We start from the raw sequence: 15,474 nt of genomic DNA, 5'->3' as shown, positions 1-15,474 counted from the left end.
GAAGACACCGACAGTAGTATAGCCAGCGCCAGGCCAGACTGGACGGCGCTGAGCTCGTCGCCCTCGTAGTAAACAAAGCTGTAACTCTCCTCTCGCATTGAGGAATCAATGCTTCGTGCCGCGCTCTTGGGGGAACAAACTCCTAGAGAGCAAATCCTCCCTCTCTCCTTCTCTCTTTCTCTCTTATTCTCGCGCATCCATCTTAGTTTTCGTGCGGCTTGCATGTTGATGCATCGAGAAGCGAGTCGGAAAGATGGTCACTCGAACTTGCTTTCCGTGTAGTTCTTTATATGTCTCTCGCGCGTCTCAGCCCGAAACTTAACAGTACGTCGATATTACGTTATCGAGGTGGCAAAGGATCGATATAAGGCGGAAAAATTCATTTTTCAATCGGGTTTTTACGCTATTTGAATAATATTTTTATCACTGAAATATGTATTCTTAGAATTATAGACACGCTACAATATTTTTCTCGTTTCTTTGTGATTATCGAACACGATAAAAACCGAAAAAAGGAAAAAAAGGGAATTTATGTAATACTATTACAAGTGGCAATTTAAGAAAATAGTAAAATAATATTCTCTTCGATTATTCAGATTCATTCACATGCCAGTGCGAAAGATTAAAAGAATCGAGTTAAGGATGCTTATTATTCTATAAAAAGCATGAATACTTTTCTTACTCATATTCTTTGATATTTGGATCTTCTCCAAGAATTTTCGAAAGAACGTTGTCGTTATAAAGTTGAAGAAGCTCTTCTAAACGTACGGCAAGTATTACATTGGATACATTTAATATTTTCTCCATTCTCGATAAATTTTTCTAACGCCAATAAAGTAAATGTGTTTTCTCAAACTAAAATTTCGCACAAATTATTTTATGACTGATGATTATCTTAACGTGTACATAATTTGCATGTTAAAAGAACCATTGTATTCTTTAAAAAATCGCCACTTTTATGAAATAGATCTAATCATGATAGGAAGAATAATTAAAAACTTGAGCGTCTTTTTCGTGAAAGAAAAAGAGAGAGAAGGAGAGAAACTGCATATAATATTATTAAAAATTGTAATAAACGTAAAGATTTCTCCCGCACTTAACACATAATTGAAATTACGAACTTAATTTTCATAAAAAGAAGGTCATTAACCGCAGCTTAAAGCATCGGAAAGGCAAATGACGAAAATGCCAACCGCGTTTCTCGGTACAATTCGTACAATTCCATCGCGACGCCGAGAAATCCCCGTCGAGATTCGTATAGATCTCTGCGAAGATAACCGCCGATATCCGCCACGGCAAAAGCGACCGTGGTAAATGGTGGACGAAAATTCGCTTACGCTCGAAGGACACGAGAAACGATTGCGAAATGATCTCTTTGGTTCTGCGAAGCGAATAGTTACGTTCTCGCGAAATTTACGGTCATAGAAAAATCTCATTATTCTTCTATGGCATTAATTCCGATCCCGTTAAAAGTCGCTCCGTTAAGTATTTACGACTTTAGTCTAGAATCTAAATTATATAGGATGTTTCTTAATAGGTGCAAAAAATTTTAGGAGATGATTCTTTGTCAAAAATTAAGGGTGGGTTTTCTACATCCCTCCTTGTGAAGTTACACGCCTCCAAAAATGAGGGTAAAAATTAGATTTTTATTTTTTTCTCAAATTTGGAACAAGTTAAAGAAATGAAATTAGGTGGATATTTTCTACTAGTAAAAAGGTTATTTATTAATATTTTTTTCAGCCTCCCGTATTGTTAAGGGGATGAAACTAACAACCTTTATTTAATTTTTTATTAGAACTTTTTAATGGGCCGGAATATTATCACCTAAAAATATGCATTAAAAAGTTTGATTTATTTAGAAACTTTTTTATTTCTTTTTTTTTTCATAAAATCATTAGTTTTCAAGAAAAAAAATAAAATACGTTATCGTGCACAGCACGATGCTAAATAGCATAGGTTTCGAATTACGAGAAGTTAAATTTTAAAATAAAAATAAAATTAGAGTAAATGTTGGGAAAATTGGAACAAAAACAAAATTATAATAAAAACCTAAAGAGGAGGAGTGTAAGTCCACAGGGAGGGATATAGGAGTATATGTTTATATGAAAAACCCTCCTTAATTTTCGACAAAGAATCATCTAAAATTTTTCGCACTTATTAAGAAACACCCTGTATATAATCATATTTTTTATGATAAAAATTAGCACAAATACATTGTAATAATAACATAATTGTGTATATTACTAATTATAATTGTAATCGTATATTACAGATAAAATACGATGACATTGTGCGCTTTCTCGCGCATCGTTTCTGTTTTACTTTAGTCGCGCAAGCTTCTCGCCAACACCGCGGGTTAACATCGCGCAGAGAGTTATCACGATGGCGCAATATAGCCTGTCTGTACAACGCGGTGCATTTGCACATTGTGAAAAGAGGACGGCTGTATTGAAGTAAGTGCAACGGTTCTTCGTGCCCGAGCGAAAGAACTCGCTGCCCTTCTTATTTCTCCAGGGACTTTTCGCGAGCGAGCGAGCGAACGAGAGAGATCAGAATTCCTCTTTATTCCTCCTCTTCTCTCTCGTTTCCCTTTGTTACCGCTCGTCGGCCTTCACTTTCTTCGACGTGAATGGGAAAATCGGCTAAATATCTCCGGAGCACTTCCACACTCCCGTTGTCGCGATACTTTCTACTTATCTCTTGCCTCTCGTCTCTTATTTTGCTCCCTCTTTCTCGGGGAGACGGCAACATATTTCAATGGTAATGACAATCGGCGTCATTCAACGGTGTTATACAGAAAGCAACCGTCCAATAAGCGGTCATTTCGACGACAGGACTCGAGGGGGAACAAGTTTTTATTTGCTCGAAAATAAAATTTTGCTCACACGAAACATCGAACGCACATCACAATATGCTTGTGTATGGTTATATATGTACAAATATATATTGCGCGTTAGTACGTATATCATGGAGGATATTCTGTAGAGGATACCCTCGAAATCCCGGAACGATTTATCCCGCTTGACGAATATCTATAACAATAGTAGGTTTGTAGATCACTCGGTGCTTGAAAGTATCATTGATCATCCGTCCCGTTCGTGAATCTCATTTCTCTTTGCTCCGCTCTCCTCTTTCTTCGTATCGTCACTGCACATCTTTATTCTTCATTTTCTACGATATCTAGTTTACAACTAAGAAAATATGCCGTTCGATCGAGAAGGAAATCTGCCAAGGAAATCTTTATTCGAGAATATGCGTATAAAATACATACAAATACGAGGCTCTTGTATCGATCGGAAAGTAAGAAATCAAAGTAAATTTCACGAATAGATGCATAATTTTTAATACGAAAAATCTCGTCATGTTGCAAAGTGTAGCAATTTCCTATTATACGCGACCCTGTGAACTATTTACGATATAATATGATATCCGTCTCGTTTCAGGTGGCCTGGATGCTTTTCGACAAGAGCGCTATCCTGACGGTACAGAATCACGTTATTACCAGGAACCCCAGAATATCCGTGTCGCACGATAAGCACAGGACCTGGTTCCTACATATCAACGACGTGCACGAGGAGGACAAGGGAAAGTACATGTGCCAGATTAACACCGCCAATGCCAAAACGCAATATGGCTATCTACACGTTGTAGGTGAGAACGCGTTAACTTATGGAATATATTGACATATCATTAAACTTGCTTAACTTTATTTAATTTATTTCTACAATATTATGTTATCGAAATTCTTGGAATTTAACTATTAAACACGTTAATCGATTTTCTTTTAAAACTTTAATATTTTGCATTTGGAATCAGTTTTTTTTGGATTAAGAATAATTTTATTAAAGAAGAAATTTTTCCTGCTTTTATATTTATAAATATTAATATAATATTAATTTAATCGTAAAGCCATATCTTTTATATTACGCGAAAAATAGACTTTATCACATTCCTTCTTATAAAATATTTTTTATTTTATATCTAAGGAAAACCTTAACAAAAATATATTAATAATGAGTAATTTTTAATAACGACTGATTCTTTGATTAATTTAAAGCTTTAAAGTACCAATAAGTTACAACTGCATTTTATTAAAAAGTAGAGAGAGAAACAAGGAGAGATTTCGTCAGAAATGGTTATTTCCGTAAACGAATGTGTGAAAACTCATATTTCTTCGATATCACTATCCTGTCAGGTTTTATCGTTTCGACAAGAAAAAGAACTATCTCATATGTTCTACGTTAATTCTGTTGCAGAGCATTAGCAGAGAACATTCCCCGATCGATTGTTATTTACGATCTTATTGTATCGTACTGTGAACCCATTAGATCCTCCGAATAAATCTCATTTCGCGTAATGGAGTCAGCTTACCGTCGCGAAGTTTTGCGCGAAACAGAGCGTAAGCATTTTATCGCAGCCATCTAAACAGATTTATGTTTGGAGAGCGAGACACAACACAGCGTTCCGCTAATCTTATATGTAAGAGCGGCAACGGAACCATAATAATTTAATCGGAAGAGAGTATATCAATAAGAGCCTGAGGCGGCCGCCAGCCATCTCTCTGCCAGCCGGGGAGAACATATTAATATCTCGAGTTTTGACATCTCGGCTGCAGCCGGGCCGTTGAAGCGAGAGCGACGATACTCCGGGACGGATGCGTCGGTGGAGCAATCAGCGGGCTAGATTAATTGTTTCCGCGGGACTCTTGCCCTCCGTTGCACAAACACACGCAAGATTTCCCGGCGCGGCGCTCCCGCGACACTCTCGTGATAATGTCGATAGTCCCCGACACAATGGCGGATCTGCCATGACTACATCGCGCATGTAACAAGCCTCGCCGATGCACTTTAGGCATTATCTGTCTCCGCGCGAGATAACCGCGCGATACATAGTAAAAAATAAAATGTTAATTTTAACATCCTTCACATGTCCCAGAAAGTCCACTCTAAATTTCAAGTTAAAATAACTCATTCGTATGTTACTTATTGACAAACTAAAAATGTTAAATAATTGACACAATACTTTACATTTATTTTTGTTATTGTGACTTTAAGTGTAATGTAAAAATAACATGCAAATTAATTAAAATTTACATGAAAAAATAGTTACAATAACTCGTAAGAATTGTTGTAGGACATTAACATATAATAGTAATTATTTTAACTTAAATTATTTGTAATAGAAACATTTGATTTTGGTAAATTTGATTATTTTGTATGTCAAAGTTCAAGATTATTTCAAGATTTACTTTAACTTTTTTTAGAATGTTAAACTGACTTTGAGACATGTTGATTGTTTAAAATGATTATGTTAAAAATACTCAAAATAATATTCCATTTCTAAGAGACATATACAAAGTGTTAATTATGAAGTTGACATAAATGTAACGCATGAAAACGTTATAAAAATAATAACATACAAGTTGTCAATTTTACATTAAAATACTAATCAAAACGTGGTAACACAAGAAAATTTTAACATATAAAAGTATAATTTTTTACTGTGTATATTCTAGGGAATGATATACCGATGTAATGATTTTTTTATCGAACGAAAAAGGGATAGCTCGTAAAAGTTAAGATTTAAAATATCCTCGCATGTATGTGTGTGTGGGTAAATTTTTTTTCAAACTTAATCTTTATATATATGTATAAATGTCTGATTTATTCTAGATCCAATGAATAAATAAAATGTTTGCGTATCGATTTAAAAGAGAGTTTGTGGAGAGAACATATCCTTCGTGGGAAGAAAAGTTAAAATTTAAAATATCCCTTATACATATACGCGATTGCTAGTTTCTTTTCCAATTTAATCTTTATATTTATAAATCTGATTTATTAGAAATTCAATGAATAAATGAAGATTTAAAGGAGATATTTTGATAAGAGAGATTGCATCTCTCGTTTGATTTCGTCTCGCTAAAATATCGCGAGAATATAGATATGTAATATCGTTGGAAAATCGATATTCTTAGCCACGATGCAAACATTCGGCGATGATATCGCTAACTTCGTGACCAGGTGAACGTATCGGATATCATATATCCCTTGTTCCCGTTTGTCTATTTAGTTAGGGAATCTCTTTTTCGGTCTCCGCCGTGCTTGCGGTCCACCATCGCATCTCCGTAAATAAAGCAGAAGCCCGAGACCATCTGACTTTTATTCGATTTAAAAGCAAGTTGGCCGGCTTAAAATCGGTAAAGAAGCCGCGAAACTGAGAAACAGACAATATAATGTACCACCGCGCCTTTTGATGGCGCTGAAAATTCCTTTTGCATCCAATCCACATTATATCCGCAAGACGAGCCAAATTGTTTTACAGACTGTTTTCTCGGAAACTATTATAGCTAGCAACGAGAGAAATATATCTTTCATATCTTAAGAGCCATTTAAGAGACAAACAACGTATTGTCCTATTTTCAGGGCAATATCTTTCATTTCTTTAAATATAAAATTATATATTTCTTTTATTCTATTAATATTTCTTTTAAAAAATAATCATCTGAAATGTTTTCCTACATTTCCGCATATTACTCAGTTAAAATATTTCGTACGAAGACGATTAGAGAAATGGATTCATATAAGAAAAACATTTATGTGTTTTGACACTCAACATGTGTGTATGTGACATTTGTGCACGTGTGTGAATTTCATACTTAAATATTATGCTACGTGTTTCCCTTGAATCGAATTTCTATATTATCAAGCGCATAATTTATATCGGTTATATCAATCAAGAAGCATATCATATTATGTATTGTAGGGTGAGTTTGACGTTAGATGCTCTAAGGGTAATTAGCAATCTAGTTTACAACGACTTCATTCACGACGAAACTCGATAATTATCCCGGTACAGTTCCCTCTTTTGGATGTTAATTCTAATATGCTGTGGAACAAAGCAACGTTTAGGATTATTACAGCATCGACGCATCTCTCTCCCTTTCTCTTATTCTCTCCCCCATTTGTTAGAATTGTATCTTCCTCTTCCTCCACCGAAGAAAAATTGCTTTGCAATTCTATAGATTCTGAAATCTATAAATATTTAAAATTTAATAATTTAAAATCTACATAATTAAATTACGTGCGTGCTACTGTCATTAATTTTATTCCAGAGACATTATTAAAAACATGTATTCGTCACTTTTCGAGTAGGCTGGATATTTTTCTTTCGTCTCGGAAAAACCTGAGAGAGATTCAGGGGGCTCGATACGACGATAAAGTAGCAATCCCGTTTAGAATCGTCAATATTTGGATATTTAGACGCGCGATATACACGCGTAATGTATATTTTTGTACACGTCGGAGGAAAAATATGGGGTAGTTATCGGGGTAGCGTGCGTGCGCGCGCGCGCGCGTGTGTGTTTATCCTCGGGTTACCCTCCACCTGGCATCGTCATCGAGCGATCTCTCCTCCGAACGTCTCTCGAACGTTGCGCTGCCGGAGACTTTAGGACAAGTTAACGCACAACAGCGATACGGTAACACGCGCGCGACGAAGGCGGCGTTTGCGCTTGAATAATGCATCAACAGACCGTTACGCGACTGCAGTATAACGCTGTGCAGAGACCGGCGAGGGGGTGAGATCGACCCCCTTTCCCCACGCACTCGCGCGCGCGCGCGCGCGCATTCAATCTGCCCTTGTTCAACAATTCGGCAACACCCCGCATTAGCATTAATGCGAGATATCGGCGGACACCTGCGGTAATTCATAGGATTGGCCGCGTTCCCTTGTATCCAGTGACTATAGGGCTGTGGGACAAAAAGACCGAAAGGGAAAGGGATCGAATTTTCTTCTCGTGGAATTTGATTATTAGGAGGGAGAGAGTAATTGATGAACCGTCCCTCACAAATAATCTCCGAAGAATTAATAATTGTGTCGCCGATAATGGTATCATAATGAGTGGAGAGAGAGAGAGAGAGAGAAAGAGAAGAAGATTTTATCGTTTAAAAATCACCGTGTAATATCCCATTTTATCCATCCGTCCATTATAATAATGCAGAATATCGATACGAGATAATTCTATGTTTGTAATAATCGTTATACAGAAATACGTGCAAAGAATAATGAAGATATACGATAATAATAATAAAATAATTATAATAAAATAAAATCACAATAATAATAAAATACAAGAATAAAAGATAATGCATGCATATCTATATAATATAATTGTAAATATGTTGCAAATCATAATATCCTCTATTTGAGTTAATTTCCATTATTGGTCATTCAATTAGCCCTTTCCACTTTTATTTCTAATAAAAATCTATAAACAAGATATTTCTCTTCAGCATATATATTCAGAAATGTAATTCTTCATCGTAATTTTTAATTTTCTCTCTTTAGACTCATTCTGTTTCGTTTACAATTCGTCTTAAATATGCAAGAATTAATTAAAGCGACTATTGAATTATTACTTAAGGAATCCGGTCCAATACCTAAAGATAGAAATAAATAGATTTTTTTTCAAACATTCAACACGTATAGATTTCGAGAGTGAATAATTTCAGGGGAAATTAGAAACGCGGTCAGATTTATTCGTGAATATGTAAACTGGGACTATCTATGCTCTCGTAGTTTCGCTATTTCAATACACATCATCATTTTAATTATTAATTTATTGCAGTTTCCTCGTGACAACCAGGATTAATATTTTTTTCTCATATTCCATTTTATATAGTTGACCGTATTTTAAGTTTCAACTTTAAAGAGACAAGCTTTTTTCCTGCCTCTCTTCTCTATAGGATTTAATAATTTCAATCGTTCTAATTCTCTTGAAATATTGAAAAATTTCTTTCTTTCTGTACACAACAGGATTTTTATTTCACTCATTCGAAAGGAACAGAGTTGACTTTGGTATAGTATGATTAACTTGACATCGCGTCACGTTAAATGAATTATTGTATATAATTGGTAATCGATATTATCACTCTTCTACATGTCGATCGTGCCGATTAATTAATTAGTATACGAAGAAGAAGAGTAGTTTGGCTGATGTGTCACATTCGCGTATAACCAGTATGATATCATTTAAGCACGTCAGCCAATTCAGCGACTTGCATTTCCAGGTTGATCAACGTCGACATTGCAGACGACGTATGTCCGTATACTAATATTATTCGTTACCACGACGACGATATAATTGAATTATACGCCTCTCTCGCGTGCGCGCGCATGCACGGTTTAATTCAAGAGCAGCGATGACGTGGTCAATATATGCAGATATGAGGTATCGCTGTCATAGTGCAATTAAATAGTTATCGATAACGCGTTGATCGCTATAAATTACACACAGTCGTGATTTATATTTACAATTTATTCTTTCACGCGTGTTTAAAGAAAATGAGATTTTAGTTACTCATTTACATTATAAGAAGGAGATTTCGAGAATTTTATTTAATATGTACAGGGTGTTTCTTAACAAGTGCGAAAAATTTTAGGAGATGATTCTTTGTCGAAAATTAAGGGGGATTTTTCATATAAACATTAAAAAGTTCTAATAAAAAATTGAATAGAGGTTGCTAGTTTCATTCCCTTATAACAATACGGGAGGCTGAAAAAAATATTAATAAACATATACTCCTATATCCCTTTCTGTGGATTTACACTCCTCTAAAAATGGAGGTAAAAATTAGATTTTTATTTTTTTCTCAAATTTGGAACGAGTTAAAGAAGTAAAATTAGGTGGATATTTTCTACTAGTAAAAAGGTTATTTATTAATATTTTTTCAGCCTCGCGTATTGTTATAAGAGGATGAAACTAGCAACCCCTATTCAATTTTTTATTAGAATTTTTTAATGTTTATGTGAAAAACCCCCCTTAATTTTCGACAAAGAATCATCTCCTAAAATTTTTCGCACTTATTAAGAAACGCCCTGTATATTGTCTATGTATAAAATTTCTCTCTCCCTCTTTCTCTCTCTCTCTTTCTCTGCAATATGCAATATGCGTATCGTGCCAGCAATAACGAACACGTGTGCGATAGAAACTGTAAAAGTGCCGTTTCTGCTTAATACTTGCCGCTTAATTTTTAGCGAGTAATGTCACTTTAAACTCTTTGACGCAACTGCGCGCCATTCATAAATTATGAATAAACGTTACGTGTACCGCGTATACAGTGTGCGCTGACTCGATATCGTATTATCGTGCCGCTTTACTTAATTGACTTTATTCGCCAATAAAAATCATACCAAAGATCAAACGCAGTAATACAAAATGAAAAATTATCTCTCGATAATGACGTTTCCTTTCTCATTCTCAACGCAAAGAAAGCGGAATCGTTCTCTGTGAGAGAACAATAATTTAATAGAATAATCTCTTGTATGAAATATTTATCAAAACGTAAAACTGCGTCTTTTGTATAATATCTAGAGACCTCGTCGCAATCATCTTGCGGTGCAAATTGATTCGAATCTGATTGAACGGTCTCTCCTCGCAGGAAAATCGCGCATCGGCTTGATTTTTGATCGGTTATTACGTTAACGTAGGATTCCGTTTCATCTCGATGTTAAGCCCGTTTAGTAATTGCCGAAGGAGAAGACGGGAAGGACGGAAGAATCCGTCAAGGGCATGCAAAATAGCGGAGGGCTTGAAAGCCCGCGACGGAGAAACATGGTCCGCTCCGTTCCTTCCATTTCTGGGATAAAACGTGACAAGACTTTTCCCGGTCCCCACCAATCCTTCAGAACATTTCTCTTACAGCGGAGAAGGCGCTTCTTATCATTAGTGATTACGAGTTTTTCACAGGCGTTTCCTTCCAGCTCGCTTCTTATCTGTGCGCCATTTCTGCCTGCTATTCCCGTCGTATATACGTGGTGGTCGCTTCTTTTAAATTTATCAATGAAAATCGTTTTCAATTGTAACGGAATTGCGTTTCCCTTACGCATACGCGTCAATATTTGTCTATATTTGTCTATATTAATTACTTGTATATATTCATATTGTGATATACGTTACATTAATTGTTAGAGCTACATTAATTCTAAATAATTGGAGATACGAATAATGCATACATATTTGGATACAATATTCAAAATTGACAGTATGCATGGAAAATGATAATTTTTAACGATTTCCACGTGTAAATCGAATTAATTGTAAAAATAAATAAATAAATAAATAAATTATTCTTGACTAAAGCTCGATGTTTTTATCGTTACAGTGCCACCGAACATCGACGATTCGCAAAGTTCGTCGGACGCGATCGTTCGCGAGGGCGCCAATGTGACTCTCACCTGCAAAGCGACCGGAAGTCCGACGCCCAATATTCGTTGGAAGCGAGACGACGGTTCCAAGATATCGATCAACAAAACCTTATCCGGTAATATTAATTTCGTAAACAACGAAACCTTACGCTTCGAAAAGCGGTATATTATAATTGTCAAATGTAATGGAGTAATTAAAAATATATGTCAATATGCGAAATAATTAACCGCGATCGATCGATTTGCATTTATATAACGGACGGTACGATCGTGGTTTTCAGTGGCAGAGTGGGAAGGTGAAACGCTGGAAATGGCGAGGATTTCGAGATTGGATATGGGCGCATATTTATGCATCGCCAGTAACGGCATCCCACCCACGGTCAGCAAACAGATCAAAGTGTCGGTCGACTGTAAGTACACTTTATTTTAACTTTAGTTTTAACGAAAATAATCTAAGATGTTTACGTTATATGACACGATAAAATAAATCTTCCATAATGTTCCATAAACTATAATATTCACATACATGTATGTATTAAATCTGCAATGAAAAAATATTTTCTCGTGTCATATCGCTGCGTTTTCTTGCACAATCTGACAAAAAAATTATAATTGTATAATTACTACAAAATATATGAGCTTTTGATATTATACTAGGAGAGAATTCACTAATATAATATTATTAATATAATACTTAATATTTATGACAAAATATTATGAAAAAATTAATTCAGAAATTCTTCATTGGATTCGCAAACTTTTTCGTTTAATTAATCAAGGCTTATGACGCTGATCTCTCATTGATTTAATTAAAAATTGAAATCCAAAGACTTTATTTTATACATTGATACGTTAGCACTGCCTTTGTATAAAAGTTGCAGAAAAATTAACAAAAAAAAAGACCACGTAATTAGATTTTGTCAATCAGATTTCTCGCGAGAGTAAAGGTATCCACCGACAAATAACGTATAGGCTGCTACAGCTGGCAAGGTAGCCTCTAAGTGGCAACTGCGGCGCCGGGCTAGAGTACAATATTCCGGAAAGGAGTTCAACAACATACAATTTAATAACATAGAAAGGAAACCGGCGACAAAGCGGCCTTTACCAAGTCTTTCGTCTTTCTCCCTCTCGCTCTTGCGCTTCTGTTTCCCGCTGGGCTAAAATAAACGTGTGCGAGTGAACGAGAAAAAGAGATAGAGAGAGAAAAAGAAAGAGAGAGACGGCAACGGTAGAAAGGTAGCGAATGGGGCGTTGAAAGTCACGATCATGTGTGAGTGCGCGTGTCAGGGGGACATAGAGAGAGAGAGAGAGAGAGAAAAGAAAGAGACGGCGTCGGGGTTCCCCGGTGAGACATAAAAGTAAGCTCGAGCGAACCGCAACACACCATTACGCCGTTTCCACCCCTGTACTTGCCTATTGTTACGTTACTACTCCTCCTAAATACCGGGCACGTGCCTCTTCCCCATGACATGCTCGCTCGCTACGACGCTCGTTTTGCCTCTGTTTCCGTATCCGGAAGAGCGTTCGCTGGTGCATATCGAAGTGGCTCGTCTTTTTTGCACATCGTTATTTCGCGTTCACGGATTTTATTCGGAGACGCGCGAATCTTTTACCGATTAATTACAGATGCAAAGGTTTATGGTGTTTTGATTTTTTTAACATTATTTTCTTTCTTTGTCTTTTTAAATATCTTGTTCTTTCTGATCCATCTATTTATAGATTGCCTGAGTAAGATTAATTGATTTGAAGGGTTTGTGTTTTGCGAAAAATTATATTTATATTTTCAATTTAAATGGACAATTCGCGGAAAAGATTTAAAAAAAAATGTACTTAAAATTGTTCTCGATTATTTGAATTAAGATTTGATGTTTAAGTCTGAAGAAAATGTCTCTGTAATTTTTAGTATCACTAATTATACTGACCTTTCTTTTTAGCACTTAAAATATATAGCGACAAACGGAACGTGTTATAGTATTCAATGAGGAAATATGACGATTATGGTCTCTCGTGCCTTGTATTGCGCTACCTTTGAAAGCTCCGCGATATTTAATTATTAATTATCCGTAAAGTAAAATTGCATCCGCCTTTTAAGTCGCCTACAAAGAGATGGTGAAGAACGATGAAGGCGGAAGTTTGTCGGAGCTTATGCGAAACATAATCTTCGTATTCTTAAGACGGTTCCCTCGAGTTTTCACGTAAGATTCAGACCGAAGCGGGAGATGCTGCGAAAATTTAAGTAAGAAAACAATAAAGATCGATCTCTCATTTATACCCATGTAATTATTTAATTAATTCGGCAGTGTCAGAAAAAAACCGTCGTAATTATAAATGACATTCGAAAGCTAGTGACAAAGAAAGGACAAATGTATTTGCCGCTATTAATGCGGACACATCATAGATTATTCTTTTAGGTCCTTTTCCTTTAATCCTGTTTGTGGTAGCAAAGGCTTTTGTCAATGAATATTGCACCTCTTTTGGGCTCTTTTGAAATTAAATTATGATTGAGTAATAATGCAATATATTTATTATATGCGTTATTATTGTCGCGATGAGAAATTGGCTAGACTATTATTGCGCTTTGCAAATGTTAGCTCTTAAATGCATCGTGTATTTTCACGAGAAATAAGACACAATATAATGCTGAAAACAAATTTAATATAAATGTACGATACTGAAAGAGTGATGCAAAATTAGAATGCATAGGATATATCAGAGAAATACTGGTAATATATAATAGTTCCATATAATATTACCTTTATTAATAACGAATATTTCTAAACAATCTGTATCACTTTATATAATTATAATAATCATTCGTAATAATCATTCGTTTAATTATATGTATTAAGCCTATGGTATATAATACAATGGTATTATACAGTAGAATGATTAATCTGTTATTATGCAAATGCATTTAGACATTTGTTTCAACGACCGGGACTGAAGATTAATGGCTAGTACCCGCAAAATCTCAAAATAAATATTGTATATTTAGTAATATGAATTATATATCTATTGCGAATTATATAAATCTAATTTGAATAAATATAAAAATATATATGTATTTACTGAGCTTGAGCAATATATATATATGTATTTGCTGAACTTGAGCAATATACATTTTTATTAATTTCTCGTTCCAATTCATATTCATTCAAAAAGAGAAACACTTTTAATATTAGCTCTTTCATTGACCCGTGGCTATTTCATATTATAACTTGTTTGCGTATCACGACAGGGTATTTCATTGGTCAATAACATCGGCACAAATTTCAGTAGTAACGAGGAATCGATCGTATGCGTCGAGTGAATATTTTGTCAGGTGAATTTTTACGTTCCATTCGCAATATGAAGTTTCTCTAAATAGCCGTAGGACTTGTTTCGCTATCGATGTACAGAATATCACTAAGAGCTACGAATTCCAATATGATTATTTTTTGATATAAGAATAAAAATATTTTACATGCATATTTATATACAAGATATATAAAATATTCACGTGCACTTTTTACTTTTTATATTTCTTATTCTTATATTTATCACATGTTTATTTGTTATAAAATATTCATATGCACTTTTTATTTTTCATATTTCTTATTCTTATATTTATCACATATTTATTTGTTATATATACCTATAAGAGATTCTGTGTAAAAAATTTAGCTTCTCTCTAAATTCAGCTCAAACTTTATAAAAAATTTGATGCTTTATAAAACAATTTAATTTTACAAGAAACATCTGTAGCATATATATAACACAATTTACATAATAATATATATGTATATATTCGTTAAAAATCAACGATAAGCAGCAATGGCATTTTAGCGATGCTGATTAAACGACACACTTTTAGATGGAGCAGAGTTTTGCAGCGAAAGATGAGCGTAACGCTCTTTGCGCGTTTTTATACGTTCAAACGGAGATTAATTAAATGGTCGGGCAGATTACAAGCATCTACCGGCTACCCTCTTGGTCTGATGACATTACAAGTTTACGGCCTGAAAAAGCGTTATACGTATACGTTTTTCACCCCGCCCGCGCTACCCGTTTTATCCCTCGTGCAGCTTCGCGCAACGTGATGTATAACGCGACGATGTATATTGTAGTACGATAATTATAGAGACTATCGCGTTGTGTGCCGCACAAATATATCGTCGCCACACGCCCTGCAAACGTCTCGCGAAATATATTTTCATTCTCGAATGCGTGGCAACCAATGCGATCGCACTGCCGCATTTATGACGACGCATTTGTTTGCCGGCGAATGTA

The 15,474-nt window shown here is 35.2% G+C and overlaps 1 protein-coding gene and 1 long non-coding RNA gene across 10 annotated transcripts in view; one reads left to right on the top strand and one right to left on the bottom strand.

Moving 5' to 3' along the window:
* Positions 1 to 15,474, bottom strand: part of LOC145969294 (uncharacterized) — a 229,029-nt gene that overhangs the window by 115,401 nt on the left and 98,154 nt on the right. The gene's annotated exons all lie outside the window — the stretch shown is intronic.
* Positions 1 to 15,474, top strand: part of LOC145969289 (lachesin) — a 218,899-nt gene that overhangs the window by 139,124 nt on the left and 64,301 nt on the right. For all 4 annotated transcript variants that reach the window (XM_083095303.1, XM_083095302.1, XM_083095301.1 and 1 more), the window contains 3 exons: positions 3,444 to 3,651; positions 11,163 to 11,321; positions 11,487 to 11,615. In XM_083095303.1, the coding sequence (XP_082951429.1) occupies positions 3,453 to 3,651; positions 11,163 to 11,321; positions 11,487 to 11,615 (487 nt within the window). In that variant the 5' untranslated portion in view covers positions 3,444 to 3,452. The remainder of the gene's footprint in view (positions 1 to 3,443; positions 3,652 to 11,162; positions 11,322 to 11,486; positions 11,616 to 15,474) is intronic.

The sequence above is a fragment of the Camponotus vicinus genome, unplaced genomic scaffold, assembly GCF_025532165.1.
Source record: "Camponotus vicinus isolate PSW18456_S1 unplaced genomic scaffold, iyCamVici1.0 SCAF_3, whole genome shotgun sequence".
Taxonomy (NCBI): domain Eukaryota; kingdom Metazoa; phylum Arthropoda; class Insecta; order Hymenoptera; family Formicidae; genus Camponotus; species Camponotus vicinus.
This window is presented reverse-complemented; position numbering and strand designations above follow the sequence as displayed.